At 49.1% G+C, this 17,991-nt stretch overlaps 1 protein-coding gene across 5 annotated transcripts in view; it reads left to right on the forward strand.

Annotated features, from left to right (window-relative positions):
* The window catches only part of DMTN (dematin actin binding protein), a 33,617-nt gene that overhangs the window by 13,696 nt on the left and 1,930 nt on the right, over window positions 1-17,991 (forward strand). For all 5 annotated transcript variants that reach the window (XR_009546348.1, XR_009546347.1, XR_009546350.1 and 2 more), the window contains 11 exons: window positions 5,770-5,940; window positions 6,124-6,198; window positions 6,690-6,845; window positions 7,415-7,459; window positions 7,790-7,889; window positions 8,818-8,874; window positions 9,159-9,311; window positions 10,926-11,050; window positions 13,188-13,293; window positions 17,693-17,757; window positions 17,907-17,958. Coding sequence is in view for 1 of the 5 variants with exons in the window: in XM_007529139.3 (XP_007529201.1) it covers window positions 5,923-5,940; window positions 6,124-6,198; window positions 6,690-6,845; window positions 7,415-7,459; window positions 7,790-7,889; window positions 8,818-8,874; window positions 9,159-9,311; window positions 10,926-11,050; window positions 13,188-13,293; window positions 17,693-17,757; window positions 17,907-17,958 (952 nt within the window). In the remaining 4 variants the exon portion in view is untranslated. The remainder of the gene's footprint in view (window positions 1-5,769; window positions 5,941-6,123; window positions 6,199-6,689; window positions 6,846-7,414; window positions 7,460-7,789; window positions 7,890-8,817; window positions 8,875-9,158; window positions 9,312-10,925; window positions 11,051-13,187; window positions 13,294-17,692; window positions 17,758-17,906; window positions 17,959-17,991) is intronic.

Here is a 17,991-nt window from a genome sequence, read left to right on the forward strand (position 1 = left end):
CTCGTGCACTTAACCTGCTGTGCTACTGCCTGACACCCCCTTCTTCCTTTTTCTGAAGGTATTCTCTCAGCTTCTGGAAAGTGTACTCCCCAGCCTGTGTGCCTTGCCCACCATTCTGTGACTCCTGACTTGGAGGTGGCACTGTCCCCTGGAATGCTAAGAGGCCACCAGGTCCTGACATCTAAGCTGGCTAGCTCCCTCTTCTCCTCCACACTTCCCACCTTCTCTAGGCTATGGCTCCCTGACATTTTGCTCCCCCTCAACCCTTCTTCTAAGTGTTTGCACTAGATACTCTCCTGACCCCTACCCTCAAGCTGTCTGGCCACCATTTTCCTTCTCCTGCTGGTGCCATTTTTGGTGCTTTATCTCTTCCCATTCCCTAGGCTCTGCTCGTTTTGACCTTCTTCCATGGGCAGCCCTGTGTCCAGACCACTGTTAGCACATTTAAATGGCTCCCTCATCTTGGCTTACTGGTGCCCTCTCCTGCCTTCGGAAAGCTCACTCCCCATCCACCTCACCATCCAGCATGGCAGAGAGTAAAGGCACTGTTCTTCCCTTCCCCACTCTCTGGCTTGTAACCATTCCTCCAATTCTCTGGGAGCTCTCTCCAGATAAAGCCCAGTCAGGCACACTCTGCCCCTAGACTTTTGCCCTTATCTAGACCTTCATGAGCCCATGCCTGACCTAGCACCATGGCTGTACCCGTCCCCCCACCCTGTGGACTATGTGCTTCTGTCTGATTATCTCTGGGCTGTATGTAACCAGACTTACTTCTTTTTAAGCTTGGCTCTGCCATTTACTTTAAATCCCCCCCCCCAAGCATTTCCCGGTTTGCTGTCACCCACAGATGACAATCTTATCCTTAAGTCTGGGTTCAAGCCTCCATAACTTCCTGCCCATCAGTTTCCTTCAGCCTTGTGATCTCTAGGCCTTAGTCTGTTGCCTAGATATAGTCCTCCCCCAGATCTCCACCTTGGTTCACACCCCCACCCCCATTTTTTTCTTTTTTACCAGAATACTGCTCAGCTCTGGCTTATAGTGGTATGGAAAATTGAACCTGAACTCTGGAGCCTCAGGCTTGACAGTCTTTTTGCATAACCATTGTGCTATCTACCTCTGCCCTCATGCATCTTCTCTCTTGATAATATCCATTACAGAATTTTTTTTTCTTTTTCTGCCTCTAGGGCTATTACTGGGGCTCAGTGTTGCACTATGAATCCACTGTACCTGGTGGCCATTTAAAAAAAAAATTTTTTTATAAGACAGAGAGAATTTGAGAGGGGAGGGGAAGATAGAGGAGAGAGAAAGATAGACACCTTACAGGCCTGCTTCAGAGCTTGTAAAGTGACACACCCCCACCCCTGCCCACAGGTGGGGAGTCAGGGGCTCAAATCGGGATCCTTATGCTTCTAAAATGTGCACTTAACCCAGTGAACCACAACCTAGGCCTCCATTGGGCATCCTTCAAGGACTGCTTCAAGCACATCCTCCTCTAAGAAGCCCTTCTTTATTTTTCCCTCTTGACACCCATGGGAGTGATCTCTCTCTCCAGTGACCCTAATGGTATCTTATCTGGCACTTATAGTTGTCTACTTTGCATAGGAGTTATCTCTTCGAGGGCCTCACAGCGGGGGTGGGGGTGGGGGGCAGCTCAGCCCCCTTGACTGCACGGGGCGTGGCTCTGTGGGCAATTGTAGGATAGATACTCAGAAAGTAATGAGATTAGATGAATACAACATCCTGGTAAATGGAAGGATGGGTGAATAAAGGAATTAATGGAGAGGTGGATGGAATAGATGAACGAATAAGTGAACAAATGCATGGATTGATGGGGTGGTTGTTTGGTGAGAGTTTTGGCTCTAGGATTACACAAGAACATAGTTTGACAATGTCTGTTTTCAAAGTAAGCAACAGCAAGGCATGGAAGGGAGTGAAGAGCTTCTCGACCCAGTCTGGAAAAGAGAAATTTCCCATGAGTGGTCATCCCACTTCGGGTTATCTTGTCCATCTCCAAAACTCTCTCCCTTTACACTGTCTGAACTTGAAGACGCTTTGAAGAGGGTTAAACTGGGAATGGCTGCTGGCTATGATAACATCACCCCAGAACTCATTCTTAACTTGGGCCCCACGGCAAAGAAGTGGCTCACTACATTCCTGTCCCACATCTTGGAATCCGAATCTATGCCCAAATCTATGCGTCGTGCGAAGATAATAGCAGTTTTGAAACCAAAGAAAGACCCAACACTGGCTGCCAGCTATAGACCAATTTCTCTCCTCTCCGTGTGTTACAAACTCCTTGAGAGGCTGTTTCTGTCACGAATTTCTCCTCTTACAGAGAAATTCCTATCACCCGCCCAAGCTGGTTTCCGCCCAGGAAGATCTACCTGCAAACAAGTCCTGGCCCTCTCAACTTACATTGAAAATGGATTCCAGAAGAATTTAAAGACAGGTGCTGTCTTTGTTGATCTCACAGCAGCCTATGACACGGTCTGGCATCGTGGTCTCCTGGTCAAGATCTCAAGATGCCTGCCTCCATGGGTGGCCAACACTATATCGTTTCTTCTCCAAGACAGAAGATTCCGGGTGCGTCTGGGTGACAAGTCTAGCAGATGGAGACTTGTCTCAAGTGGCCTCCCCCAGGGCTCTGTTCTGTCTCCTACGCTATTTAATATTTACATCAATGACCTCCCAGAAACTGCTTCAAGGAAGTTCATCTACGCTGATGACATCTGCTGTGCAACTCAGGCATCCAAGTTCGACATCCTCAAGGAAACACTCACGAAAGACATGTCTCTGATATCTGATTACTGTAAAAAATGGCGACTAATCCCTAGCACTGCAAAAACGGTATCATCTGTTTTCCATCTACACCATGCCTCGGCCTCGCATGAGCTTAATGTGCAGCTTGACGATACGAGAATCCGGCATGAAGCCCAGACAGTCTATCTTGGCGTTACTCTCCATCGCACTCTGTCATTTCACGAACATCTCATAAAAACTGCAGCAAAGGTGGGCGCGAGGAATAACATCATTGCAAGACTGGCCAGCTCCTCATGGGGTGCAAGCGCTTCCACACTATGATCATCATCTCTGGCATTATGCTATTCCACTGCAGAATACTGTGCCCCAGTATGGTTCCGTAGCCCCCATGTCCACTTGGTCGATTCCAAATTATATTCCTCCATGAGGATAATTTCTGGAACCATCCATTCCACCCCGGTTCCATGGCTACCAGTTCTTAGCAACATCGCCCCGCCAGATATTGGTCAGGATGCGGCATCATCTAAGTTCATTTCCCACGTCTACACTCGACCGGACCTGCTAATATACGCAGATATCTTCGACCACCCTGTTCAACACTTGACGTCTCATCATCCAATCTGGTCTCCTACACCTACACTGAACTTCTCTGTTCCAGACTCTTGGAAACAGAGTTGGCAGTCAGCTGAGGTAAAGAACAAACACCTCATCACAGACCCCTGCAAGCGTCAACCCGGCTTTGACCTAGCACGTTATGATTGGGCCCTCCTCAATCGCTATCACAGGCCATGGCCGGTGCGCCGCTATGTTCCATCACTGGGGAGCCAGAGACGACCCGAACTGCCCCTGCGGCTACAGACAGACTATGACCCACATAGTCAACGACTGCCACCTCTCCAGATTCAAAGGAGGTCTCGAAACTTTACATCAGGCTCAACCTGACGCTGTTGACTGGCTACGGAAGAAGAGCAAACGCTAGAAGAAGAAGAGCTTCTCAGATATGTGCTGGTGTTTAGTCTGGTTCTCAAACACCTACTTAGAGGATTAAAGAGTCAACTCTGAGCAGGAAAGATAAAGATGAAGGACTGAAATGGAGAATTTCACCAAGTAGCTAGTATAACTCCAATGGCTAGAGTCTGGGTTTGGTTCTAGAATTCCAATAAGATTTGTGAAAAGGAATGAATTCTACTCTACTCCCACATTGCACTTGATTGTGTAGGTAGGTGCCTCAGGGCCCAGGTTCAATCCTCAGCATCACCATATGTCAGATCTGAGCAGTACTAGTCTTTCTCACAGAAAAAAAAAAGGGGGGGAGGTGAGGAGGAATCTCTAAAAAGAGAGATAGAATAGTGGGTGGGGGTGTGCCAATGCAGGGGGAGGGGGAGCAAGTGCTGCCTGTGCAGCAAACAGATGGTCTGGGTGGAGAAGAGAGTCAGTGAAAGCAAGGCTTCATACTAGGCAGGAGGTGATAGGACTGGGAGCACCAGGGACCCCACTAGGCTTCTGACTGGTTCCTCCAGACCCTCTGTCTGAAAGAATGCTACACCTATCATTTAAGTCCTCTAGTCCTTGGTGGTAATGGAAATAATAGCTAATAGCTAATGTTCTGTATAGGATGACACCTTTCTTCCCACCAGGGTTATTGCTCTGTGCCTGCACATCTCCACTGCTCCCGCTCCCCGATGCCATTATTTCCCTCTTTCTTTCCCTTCCTTGCTCCTCCTCATCCCCTCCTCTTCCTCTTCTTCCTTCTCCCCTCCTCCTTCCTCCTTCCTCCTTCTTGATAAAGATGTGTGTGAGAGAAACAGAAGTAAAGACACCTACAGCACTTCTCCACTACTCTTGAAGCTTCCCCCACAGGTGGGGACCAGCGGCTTGAACCAAGGTCTTCCTTCATTATGGCAATGTGTGTACTCTACCAGGTGTGCTACTGCCCCACCCCAGACTGATGATATCTTAATCACTTCACATATAGCTGGTGCTCAGAGCAGCCCTGTGACTCATGCCTTGGCTGTCCCCCCTCCCCACCACCATTTTACAGATGAGACGTGCATGGCACAGAGAGGGTGCTGAGGTGGTATGGCTTCTGAGAAGTGGAATGTGTCCCCCCATAAAGGCATTCCAGCCACAGACCTTGTCCTAACCGCTCCACTATGTTATCTCCCTCAAGCCTACCCCTTCTGTGCCCTCTGTTCCCTCCACTCTGGCTGACTTCCAGGGCAGTGAAAGGCAGCCTGCTGCCACTGTCTCACGGAAAGCTCAGCCGGGTGTTCATGAATGATCATTGTGTCCAAGGCAGGGAAGGAGGGCAGGGAGGGGTGGGGGGACTGCCCTGGAGAAGGAAAGTGAAGCACCTGCTGGAGCCTCAGAGACTCAGACTCTGTGCAGCAGTAGAGAGAGCCCCACTCCCTAGCAGAGAGCAGAAGAACCCCGGGAGGCCTTCCTCCTGAGCTCAGTCTCCACAGGGCAGCCAGTGCTGGAATGTGGCCTTGGTCCCAAAGACTAATTTACCCAAAGCTTGTGAGGTTGACCAGGCTGACCGTTGTACAGGGAACAGATCCGGCCTGGTTCCTTCCAGCCTGGCCTCCCTTCCTGGGGGGGGGGGGGGGGGTGACCCATCCCCCAGCCTGAGCACTGCACCCTGGCTGGCTTCCTTCCTCTCCTCCACTTCTGGGCACTACTGGGTCCCTGGTGCCCAGCCTGCTGGGCCAGGAGAGCAGAGACAAGGTGAAGGAGACAAGGGCATGGACGAGGGGCCGCACTGAGCCAGGGAGAGGGGTCAGGGCAGAACGGGAGGGCAGTAACCATCTGGGCCCCGGGACAGGGCAGGTGTGACAAAGCAGGGATGGCTGGGCCCTGCCGTCATTTCCTTTCCAGCCTGAGAACAATGGCTCCAAACCAGAGCAGCCCCTGTATGTTCCGTCTGGGCCCGCGGGACTGAGTGGCCCAGCCCAGCCTAGGCCAGCCTAGCCCAGCCCGTGACCCTGTCCTTCCTCCGCCTCTCCGCAGGCCCCGCAGCCCGCAGAGCCACCGAGGGATGAGGACACCGCAGCCCACTGGACCCGCCACTCTGCACTCGAGGCCAGAGCCTGGCAGAGCCTGAGGGCCCCGGGTCCCCCTGGCGCACAGGGCTCAACTGGTGACCTGCCCGCCGTCCCCTGCATGGAGCGCCTGCAGAAGGTGCGCTGGGCTGGGAGACGCTGCGAGGGGGCGGGGCGCGGGGTGGGAGCCAGGGCGCCACCTGGTGGTTGCCCATAGCGCCGCACGCGGGGACCCGAGGTCTAGGGACGCCCTCCCCGCCCCGCCCTGCCGGCCCTCGCACACACGCACTTGCCCACCCGCCCGCCTTCTCCCTCTTCCCAGCAACCACTCACCTCCCCCGGGAGCGTCAGCTCCTCCCGAGACTCCAGTGTGCCTGGCTCTCCCTCCAGCATCGTGGTGAGTACTCAGCCACCAGCACCCTCAGGCTGGGAGGAGGGGGGTGGTCTGTGGCTGGAGCCTCCGGAGGGGGTGATGGTACTGCCAGGCTGGAACCCGAACATCCAAAAAAGATGCACAGCTCCCCCACTCTACCGGGCAGTCTGGCTGTGCCTGGAAGGGCTAGGCTATCGTTTTTGTTTTTGTTTGTTTGTATTTTAATTGTTGAAGCAACTGTTAAATCCCCATTTATTTATTTAAGATTTATTTATTACATATGAGAGAATTTCACATGAGAGGAGGAAGCCAGAGCACACTCCTGTACATGCAGTTTTGGGGGTTGAACCCCAAACACCAAACCTCAAGCATGCAAGCCTAGCATTTACCCAGTCACCACTGAATCCTTTAGTGAAAATAATCTCATCAGTGTTTGTGCTCCAGTGTCTGCCATTCTGCCTGTACTGCTTCAAGGCTGGGCATCCATTCACCCTACTGCCACCATCTCCCTCCAGGCCAAGATGGACAATCAGGTGCTGGGCTACAAGGATCTGGCCGCCATCCCCAAGGACAAGGCCATCCTGGACATCGAGAGGCCAGACCTTATGATCTATGAGCCCCACTTTACTTATTCTCTTCTGGAGCATGTGGAGCTGCCCAGAAGCCGGGAGGTGAGGGCCCAAAGGGCCTCTGGTGCAGAAGTTGGGGCAAGGCCATTTGTGATTTTGTTCCTGGAGGCCAGACTCCTCAGAAGCAGAAAGGGCACCTGGGGCAGGGAGCAGCCACTGGGCCATGGCAGCAGAGAGGGGCCAGAGTCAGGGTAGCTCTGTGTGGGGCGTGGGGAGGCCCATGTTTGACCAGCAGAGAAGGGGCAGGAATGGGTAGAGCAAGGGCATGTTTTCAGAAGGCATCCAGGAGCTGAAGGCCAGCTGTCTTGTTGAGTGATTTGTAAATTGGCCTGCCCTCAGTTTCTCCTCCTATAACCAGCCAGGATGACCTGTGGCCTCCGAACTCCTCCAGCTCATGGCTTTGTGGACTCCCTGCATCCTGGGGAAAGGCAGGCCTCACCAGAGAACTGCCGAGGGGGAGGGACATGTAGACCAGATGGAGGGAGTGGAGCAGGCCCAGAAGCTGGCTAGGCAAGTGTGCAGAGCTGCTGGGTGATGGGATCCCTCTGGGGCTCTAGGGAGGAGGGTCTCACCCTGCCTCAGGTTATGACCAACTTGTTCTCCATTCACAGCGCTCTCTGTCACCCAAATCCACATCCCCACCACCATCCCCAGAGGTGAGTCTGCCCTGCACCTGACAGCACTTGTCCTGACCTTCTCTGAGGTGCCCAGCTCCCTCCCCCCAACCCCCCCATGTCTACACCTGGCTCAGCAGGGCTCAAGAGACAGAGTCTGTGAGCTGTCAGTGGCCAGCTCTGTGTCCCTCTTTCTGCTCCATCCTGAGCCTCATTCATCCTTTGTTCCTGGCCAGACACTTCAGTAGGTGGAGGGAGTCTTCTGCTCTGGGCTAGGGGTGCTGTGTTGCTAGGGTTGGGGCAGGACATGGGTGGGTTGAGAGTGGAAGGAATGGGCTTGCTTACCTCAGGAGCCACATTTCTGCTCTTCAGGTGTGGGCAGAGAGCAGGTCCCCTGGAACCTTTTCCCAGGCTGCAACCCCACGAACCACTGGCACCCCCCGGACCAGCCTGCCCCATTTCCACCATCCTGGTAGGTATACTATCAGTTTGCTGTGCCCTTTCCCTAGGACCTCTCTATCCCTTGTGGAAGCTGGACTCCTCTCTGTCAGTCCCTGCTGTCTGGAATCTGTGCTGACCACTAAACTGGCCAGACTGCAATGTTCCCAAACATGGAGACCCCTGCCACCAACCAGAAAAGGACCTAAAGTCCCATCTCCCTGAAGGACAGCTCCTGAAATGCAGGTTCTGTCTTGGCTCTTGGCAGAATCCCTTGAATGCTCTATGTTCCACCATTCTGTTTCCATTTGCGTCACTAGCCCAGCACCCCCACCTACATTCCCTTTCTCACCCTTTCTCACCTTGCTCCCTTTCTCCTTTCTTCTTCTCTTCCCTCTTTCCTTTCTTTTAAAAAATTATTTATTTATTGATTCCCTTTTGTTGCCCTTGTTGTTTTATTATTGTTGTTGTTGTTGATGTCATTGTTGTTGGATAGGACAGAGAGGAATGGAGAGAGAAGGGGAAGACAGAAAGAGGGAAAGAAAGACAGACATCTGCAGACCTGCTTCACCACCTGTGAAGCGACTCCCCTGCAGGTGGGGAGCTGGGGGCTCAAACTGGGATCTTTATGCTGGTCCTTGTGATTTGCACCATGTGCACTTAACCTGCTGCGCTACCACCAGACTCCCTTCTCTCTTTCCTTCCTCTCTCTCTCTCTCTTCCTCTCCCTCTCCCTCTCTCCCTCTCTCCTTCTCTCCCTCTCTCCCTCTCTCCCTCTCTCCCTCTTTCCCTCCCTCTCCTTCTCTCACTCTCTTTTCTTCTCGTTTTTCTTCCAGAGCACTGCTCAGCTCTGGCTTATAACAGTACAGGGTATCAAACCTGGGACTTGGAGTCTCAAGCGTGAGTCTCTTTGCATAGCCATTATGTTATCTCCCCCACCCTCACTTGCTCCCTCTCCACAGAGACCACCCGTCCTGATTCCAACATTTACAAGAAGCCACCCATCTACAAGCAGAGAGGTGAGCATTCTCCTAGCTGACCTGAGCTCTCATCCCCACCACCCCCTACCCCCAAAATATACTGGATGGGAGGGGAGCTGTCCATGGTGCTGAGGGTGGTGCCAGGACCAAATAACATCCTAACTGCTGGGTACTATTATCTTGTGCTCTTGATTGTGTGTGGTTCTCACATGAGGGTCAAACAGGGAGTTGGAGGCTGGGGGGGGGGGGTCGCTAGCTGATAAGGCTTAGGGAAAGGTGTGTTGGGGGTTGGGCAAGGGGCTGACTCTGACCTCCACCTACAGAGTCCATGGGAGGCAGCCCTCAGAGCAAGCACCTCATTGAGGACCTCATCATCGAGTCATCCAAGTTCCCTGCAGCCCAGCCCCCGGACCCAAACCAGCCAGCCAAGATTGAAACTGACTACTGGCCATGCCCCCCATCGCTGGCTGTTGTGGGTAGGAGAAACAGTTGGAAGGGAAAGGACAGGTCTTCACCTAACACACCCTCTTGGAGCCCATTGAAGTCCCCATGGACCCTCATATTTTGTGGAGTCTTCATGTTTTTGTTTTTGTTTTTAATTGCCATCAAGATTATCACTGGAGGGAGGGCAGGTGGTGGCACACCTGGATAAGTGCACGCATTACAATGCTCAAGGACCTGGGTTGAAGGCCCTGGTTCCTACCTGCAGGGGAAAAACTTAACAAGTGGTAAAGGAAGACTGTAGGTGTTTCTGTTTCTTTCCCTCTCTCTATCTCCCTCTTTCCTCTCAATTTCTCCCTGTCTCCATAAAATAATACATTTAAATTTATTTTTTTTAAAAAGATTATCACTGAAACTTGGTGATTGCACAACGAATCCACCACTCCTGGTGCCCATGTTTATTTTCCTTCTTTCCTTCCTCTCTCTCTCTCCCTCTCTCTTTAGGTAGAGACAAAGAGAAGTTGAGAAGGAAGGGAAGATAGAGAATGAGAGAGACACCTATAGCACAGCTTAACATCTCTGAAGCATCACCCCTCCCCCACAGGTGGCAATGAGTTGAACCTGGGTCCTTTCACATGGTGATGCATGTACTCTACTGGGTGCATCACCACCTGACTCCTCTTCATGCTTTTTTAAAGTGTTATTTTATTTTATTTTATTATTTTGTCTCCAGGGTTATTGCTAGGGTTTGGTGCTTATACCAAGAATCCACTGCTCCTGGAGACTTATTTTTTCCCTTTTGTTGCCCTTGTTGTTTATCGTTGTTGTTGCTGTTGTTGTTATTGTTGTTGTTATTGCTGTTATTGTTGGATAGGACAGAGAGAAACCGAGAGAGGAGGGTAAGACAGAGAACAGGAGAGAAAGACACCTGCAGATCTGCTTCACTGCCTGTGAAATGACCCCCTTGCATGTGGGGAGCCGGGGGCTCCAACTGGGATCCTTGGGCCAGTCCTTGCGCTTTGTGCCATGTGTGCTTAACCCACTGCACTACCACCCGGCCCCCCTCTTCATGCTTTTTTTTACCACCTTTATGAAGCCTCTGTGCCCAGTGCTCACCCACACTCTGCATCCCTGTAGCTCTTGGTGTTAACTGGCTGTTTATTAGTCATTCATTCATTTTCCAGACCTTTATGAAACTTCTGCAATGGGTCTGCAATGGGAGCTGTGGGAATGAGAAAAAAAATAAGACAAGGCCTTTGTCCCCAGTGAACCATGAAATTTATTTTTATTTAGATTTATTTATGTTTTAGTAGAAGAGAAAGGAGGAGGAGGGAGAACCAGGCATTACTATAGCACATGTGGTACTGAGGATTGAACTTGGAGCCTCATGCTTGAAGCTCCAAGGTTTTATCCATTACACCACCTCCCAGGCCTCTACAACTTAAATTTCTTGTGTGTGTGTGTGTGTGTGTGTGTGTGTGTGTGTGTTGCTACACTGCAAGGCTAGGTGATGTCTCTTATTTTTGAAGACTAGCCTGTAGCCTTCCCTGCAAGGTGCAGCTCACTGCCATGTGAGAGGCCAGGCTGGGAAGACACCTGCTGAGTAGCTGATGACTTTTGACCTGCCTGCTTTCACCTGTGTTTCCTAGAGACTGAATGGAGGAAGCGAAAAGCATCTCGAAAGGGGGCAGAGGAAAAAGAGGAGGAGGAAGATGATGACTCCGGGGAGGAGATGAAGGCCTTCAGGGAGCGCCAGAGAGAGGAACTCAGCAAGGTAACCTATCACTACCCTCTACCCAGCCTCTCAACCCCTCAGCCCCCCTCCCCCCCATGTTGTCTTGGGAACAAGAGTTCTGGCTCCATAACTCTTCTGGGCTAAACAGCTTTGTGTTTGAAGAGCATCCTTGAGACCAAGTAAAGGATTCCTCTGCTTCCTTGGGAATCAGATTGCTTCTTCTTTTAATTTTAATTTTTTTTTTTTTTTGCCTCCAGGGTTATTGCTAGGGCTTGGTGCCTGCACCATGAATCCACTGTTCCTGGAGGCCATTTTTCCCCTTTTGTTACCCTGTTTTTTTTGTTTTTACCATTGTGGTGGTTATTATTATCATTGTTATTGATGTCGTTGTTGGATAGGACAGAGAGAAATGGAGAGAGGGAAGGAAGACAGAGAGAGGGAGAGAAAGATAGACACCTGCAGACCTGCTTCACCGCCTGTGAAGCGACTCCCCTGCAGGTGGGGAACGAACCAGGATCATTATGCTGGTCCTTGCACTTTGTACCATGTGCACTTAACCCACTGCGCTACTGCCCAACCCCCTAATTTTAATTTTTTAAACATTTATTTTATTTATTTATTCTTGGATAGAGATAGAGAGAAACTGAAAGGTGGGGCAGTGGGTAGATAGCATAATGGTTATGCAAAGAGACTCTCGTGCCTGAGGCTCCAAAGTTCCAGGTTCAATCCCTCCACACCACCATAGCCAGAGCTGAGCAGTACTCTGGTAAAAAAAAAAAAAAAAAAAAGGAAGAAAAAAAAAAGATATTGAGAGGGGAAGGGGAGATAGGGAAAGAGATAGAGAGACACCTGTAGCCCTGCTTCACCACTTGTGAAGGCTTTCCCCTGCACATGGGGACTGGGGCTTAAATCCAGGTCCTTATGCACTGAAATGCATGTACTTAAATTAACCAGGCCCACCACTGCCTAGCCATTAATTTTAATTTTAATTTTTTATTTTTATTTTATTTTGCCTCCAGGGTTATTGCTAGGGCTCAATGCCTGCACTATGAATCCACTGCTCTTGGAGGCCATTTTTATAATATTTGTTGCCCTTGCTCCCTTGTTGTTGTTATTGTTACTGTTGTCATTGCTGCTGTTGTTGATGGATAAGACAGAGAAAAATTGAGAGAGGAGGGGAAGGCAGAGAGGGGGAAAGAAAGACAGACACTTGCAGACCTGCTTCACTGCCTGTGAAGTGATCCCCTTCAGGTGAGGAGACAGGGGCTCCTTATGCCAGTCCTTGAGCTTCGTACCGTGTTCACTTAACCCATTGTGCTACCTCTTGGCCCCCAGTTTTTATTTTTTATTTTGCCACCAGGGTTATCCTTGGGGCTTTATACCTGCACAATGAATCTACCTCTCCCAGAAATTTTTTTTTTAACTTTTTACTTGATAGTACAAAGAGAAATTGAGAGGAAAGAAAGAGATAGAGAGGTAGAGAGAAAGTGAGACACCTGCAGCATTGCTTCACTGCTTGTGAAGCTTCCCCGTTGCAGGTGGGAACAGGGGGTTTGAACCTGAGTCTTTGGACATGGTAACATGTGTGCTCAACTGGATGTACCACTGCCCAGCCCCATTATTATTATTATTATTATTGTTATTATTATTATAGTATTTATTCATATATTGATGAGAGAAACATCAGTATCACTCTGGCACATACAGTGGTGAGGATTAAACCTTACCCATTCCACCACCTTCATACCGCAGGTTACTGCTTTTGAAAGTGACATCTGAATTTCATGTTGTCCTTGAGGGACACTACTTAATATTAAAGTTCAAAGCACAGAGATGGGTGGTGACACCAAATCCAGGCTTTAGCAGCCAGTGGTATCTGGGGGTAGAAGAAGAGACAGTAGTCTGCTGGTCTTAGAAGAGGGAGACACTGGACTTGTGGATAGGCCATTGGCAGTGTTGTGGGCTTGTGCTGTGGGCAACATGACCTGGGATGGGGTTCCAGGACAGTCAAAGACACTGTGCTAGTGCATCAGGCTGGCTTGACAGGCTTCTTGAGCATCAGGGCATGACCCAGCCAATCGAGAAATCTGTTCCTAGGCCCACCTGCTGTACACCCAGCACCCATTCTTTTGGAGAATAAGGAATGAATCTGGGATCTTCCCTTCTCCCTCTCCAGGTAACTTCCAACTTGGGAAAGATGATCTTGAAAGAAGAGATGGAAAAGTCATTGCCTATCCGGAGGAAGACCCGCTCCCTGCCTGACCGGACACCCTTCCATACCTGTGAGTGCTGGGGACAGGATCAGAATCACCTCCCAGACCCTAAGCCCATGCAGATAAATCTGTAGATTCTGTCTCACAAGTCCCACACTGTAGTACTGCTGGCTGGGGGATAAGGGGTTTTCTAAGAGACATAGAAGATGCAGTCACTGGCACAAGGCATTTCAACTCTTCTCAGAATAAGAACACTGGTCATGGAACAGGACCAGGTGATAGTCTGCTAAGATAGTCTGCTAAGGCAGCAGTAGCACACTTAATGTAACAAGCATTCACTGAACGCCGTGAGTGTGAAGTGCAAGGACCAGTGGACCAGTACAAGGATCCTGGTTTGAGCCCCTGGCTCCCACCTGTGGCAGCGGGCGGGGAGGGGGAGATCCACTTCACAAGCAGGTCTGCAGGTGTCTGTCTATCTCTCTCCCTCTCTGTATTCCCCTCCTCTCTCAATTTCTCTCTGTCTGATACAACAACAGCAGCAATGACAACAACAATAATAACAACAACAATAAACAACAAGAGTAACAAAAAGGGGAAAAAATAGCCTCCAGGAGTAGTGGATTCATAGTGCAGGCACTGAGCCCCAGCAATATCCCTGAAAGCAAAAAAAAAAAAAAAAAAAAAAAAGAGGCTTGATGAGGTTGGCAAAGGTTGGGAGAGTAGGAACTGACACTAGGCTTAGTGTCTGCAGTGACACTGTTGCACCTCTATCCCCATGGCCCATAGGTCAGAAGGGAGCATTGGCTGGTCCAGGGCCAGAGTTCTGTAAGAAAAGTGCTGAGTTCTATTCAAAAGTAGTTAATGAGTGTCTGGGCAGTGGTGCACATACATTAGCATGCTCAAGGACCCTAGTTCAAGCCCCTACTCTCCACCTGCAGGAGGACACTTTATAAGTGGTGAAGCAGGTCTCTCTCACTCCCTCTCTATCTTCCCCTCCTCTCTCAATTTCTCTCTGTCCTATAAAATAAAGAAGAAAAAAGAAAGAGAGAAAGAAAGAAAGAGAGAAAGAAAGAAAGAGGGGAAAGAGAGAGAAATGGCCTCCAGGAGAAGTGCATTTGTAGTGCTGGCACCAAACTCCATCGATAACTTTGGTAGAAAAAAAAAAAAAAGCAGTGTGTTCCAAGAGGTAGCACAGTAGATAAAGCATTAGACTCTCAATCATGAGGTCCTGATTTCAGTTCCTGGCAGCACATGTACTAGAGTGATGTCTGGTTCTTTCTTTCTCTCTCTCTCTCTCTCCTATCTTTCTCATTAATAAAAACATAAAATCTTTTTTTTTTTTTTTAGAAAAAAGTAGTTAATGGGCAGTTCAGGATGTAGCACAGTGGATAAAGTGTTGGACACTTAAATATGAGGTCCTGAGTTTGATCCCTAGCACTGCATATGTCAGGATGATGCTCTGGTTCCCCTGCCCCCTCTAATTAGTCAATATTTTGTATGTTTGTTTTTATTGCTACCAAGATTTCTACTGGAGTTTGGTGCCTACATGACAAACCCACTACTCCTGGTGACCATTATTATTTTTCCCCTTTTATTTGATAGGACAGAGAGAAATTGAGAGGGAAAAAGGAGATAGAAAGGGAGAGAGAGAGAGAGACAGACAGACAAAGAGATACCTGCAACACTGCTTCACCACTTGTGAAACTCCTTCCTGCAGGTGGGGACCAGGGGCTTGAACTTGGATTCTTATGCATAACATTTTCCCCTGAAGAATAATAGCTAATGTACCCAAACACTGGCCAAAGGGCAAGGGACAAGGGGGTCAGTGTGGTCAAGATACTGGAGGTTCCCCAAGAGATCACACAGGGAAGGAGACTGGGGAAGCTGCAAGCAAAGAAGGGAGCCGTGGCCATAGAGTAGTGTCCCAGATTCAGATAGGAGGGGGTATCTTGGATGATAAGATCAAAGCAGTGGGCCTTTGAGGGGGGCCATTTAATGTGGAGTGGAGGTGGGGGATTAAGGAACTATGTGGACAGGACACCACAGAATCCTGAAAGCTCCCAGGACAATATGGCTGTGTGGGTGGGAAGAGTGTTCATGAAGGGAGTAGACTTTTGAAATCCAAAGAATAAGACAGATGGAGAGATGTCCAGGTAGTTGTATTCAGTTTCCATATCCCACCAGAATTTTCTTTTTTTTAGACTCTTTTTTAAATATTTATTTATTCCCTTTTGTTGCCCTTGTTGTTTTATTGTTGTAGTTATATTGTTGTTGTTGATGATGATATTGTCATTGTTGGATAGGACAGAGAGAATTGGATAGAGGAGGGGAAGACAGAGAGGGGGAGAGAAAGATAAGACACCTGCAGACCTGCTTCACCGCTTGTGAAGCGACTCCCCTGCAGGTGAGGAGCTGGGGGCTCGAACTGGGATCCTTAATGCCGGTCTTATGCTTTGACCTACCTGTGCTTAACCCGCTGTGCTACCGCCCGACTCCCGAATTTTCTTTTTTTAATAATTTATTTCACTTATTTTTAAATATACATTTATTTTGGATAGAGACAGAAATTGAAAGGGAAGGGGAGGTATGTTGATATACACCTGTAGCACTGGTTTACCACTCACTCTTGAATCTTCACCCCTGCAGGTAGGGACTGAGAGCTTGAACCTTGGTCCTTGCACACTATGATATGTACACTTTAACAGTTGTGCCACCAGCGGGTCACCTCCCACCAGAATTTTCTACTCAGTCCAGATAAGCTCTTTGACTTGCATTTTGGCTTCTCTGCATAGAAAAGCAAATGTCTCCCTCACCATCATTTGAGACATCTCTATTCATGTGTGATCCATGATCCTAGGATCAAGTCAGTTACTATCCCAGCTAGTCAGCCTTCATGGTTTCAGAATTATCAGTAGGCATGTCATTTCTGACTTCATGATTCACTGAAATGGTGACTTTCAAAATAGGTAAGCATTCTAGAAATCCATTGGAGACACCTTGGGTGTCTTTGAGGTTGAAATTCTCTCAATGATGCTAGCAGGATGTGACCAGACTTCCCTGGACAGACAACTCCACCAATGTGCTTTGGAGCTCCACTTCCCCACAGCCCTTCCCCACTAGAGAGAGACAAGCTGGGAGTAAAGATCAACTTGTCAACACCCATGTTCAGCGGGGAAGCAATTACAGAAGCCAGATCTTCAACCTTCTGCATCCCACAATGATCTTGGGTCCATACTCCCTGAGGGTTAAAAATAGGAAGGCTATCAGTGGAGGGGATGGTATGCAGAGGTCTGGTGGTGGGAATTGTGCAAAGCTCTACCCCTCTTATCCTATAGTTTTGCCAATGTTTCCTTTTTATAAATAATAAATAATAAAAAAAAGAAATTCTCTCAATGGGTTGAAATAGGAATGTCTACCTATGCTTGCAAACATGACATGCTTTATCATGAATGATGATTACAAAAGCAAAAAAGAAAGAAAGAAAAACTGGTTTGAGCCCCCAGCTCCCCACCTGCAGGAGAGTCGCTTCACAGGTGGTGAAGCAGGTCTGCAGGTGTCTGTCTTTCTCTTCTCCTCTCTGTCTTCCCCTCCTCTCTCTATTTCTCTTTGTCCTGTCCAGCAACGACGACATCAATAATAACTACAACAATAAAACAACAAGGGCACCAAAAGGGAAATAAATAAATATTAAAAAAAGAAAAGAAAGAAAAAGAGAAATATTACTAGGGGGAAATGAGGTCCCCTACACATTGTCACTAAGCTCCCAAATAACAAAAAACAAACAAACAAACAAAAAACTGAAAAAAATACCCAACTATTTCTAGTCATTGGAGATGGAGTTTTGAGACTCTCAAGTTCAAAGATCTTCTTCTTCTTTTTTTTTTTTTTAGGAAAACCTGCTACTGAAAACAAAAATTTTTTGACTTATAATCTACAGTGCTTGGAAGCTTAGTGGTGTTGTGAGATGTTCAATCTGAAAGTGAGCGTGACTGCGCAGACGTGAAGTCCATTGTCTGTGGTGCAACCCAGCAGCTGACAGTGCAGGGAAGAGCTCAGTCAGATGAGCTCTCTGACTTGCATTTTGGCCTTTCAAAGTTGATTAGCAAATGTCTCCCTGTGCAAATAAAATCATTATTCTTTTGCTTTGGCTAAATGTTAGACTTCTTTTGTACCCTGAAGTTTCTTGTAATGATGGTGAGTTTTTTTTGGGGGGGGGCTGGTAATGTTGGTCCAGATGTGTATCTACTACCTTCTCTCAGATATGGGAGGTGTTAGAGACAGTTTAAGGACAGTGACACTTGCAGAAGGTGATAGAAGCTGGAGGCCAAGAGTGGCCCACAGCTCCCCCCACCCAGGCCTGCCCCTCTGCTCTGCCCCTGGATGGGGTCACCAGGAGGGAGGGAGTGCCTTTGGCAGGGCAGCAGTGCTTAGGCCACCAGGACTAAGCTGGCCTCCCGCTGTCTTCCAGCCTTGCACACAGGGACATCTAAGTCTTCTTCTCTCCCCGCCTATGGCAGGACCACCCTGAGCCGGGTAAGGTTCCAGACCCTAGATCCCAGGCCATGGGAGGGATATGCATGTGGGGGCTCTGAGGGGACAAGCTGCCTGGAATCCTGGGAGGGAGGGGGACACCCATAGGTGCAAACTACTCCTTCTGACACCTTCATCTCCTGCCCCTGCAGCTTCAGTCCACAGACTTCAGTCCATCATCAGGGAGTGAGGCTGGAAGCCCAGGTGAGAAGTGGGGTGTACTGGGAGGGATCATCC

This window comes from Erinaceus europaeus, chromosome 19 (assembly GCF_950295315.1).
Source record: "Erinaceus europaeus chromosome 19, mEriEur2.1, whole genome shotgun sequence".
NCBI lineage: Eukaryota > Metazoa > Chordata > Mammalia > Eulipotyphla > Erinaceidae > Erinaceus > Erinaceus europaeus.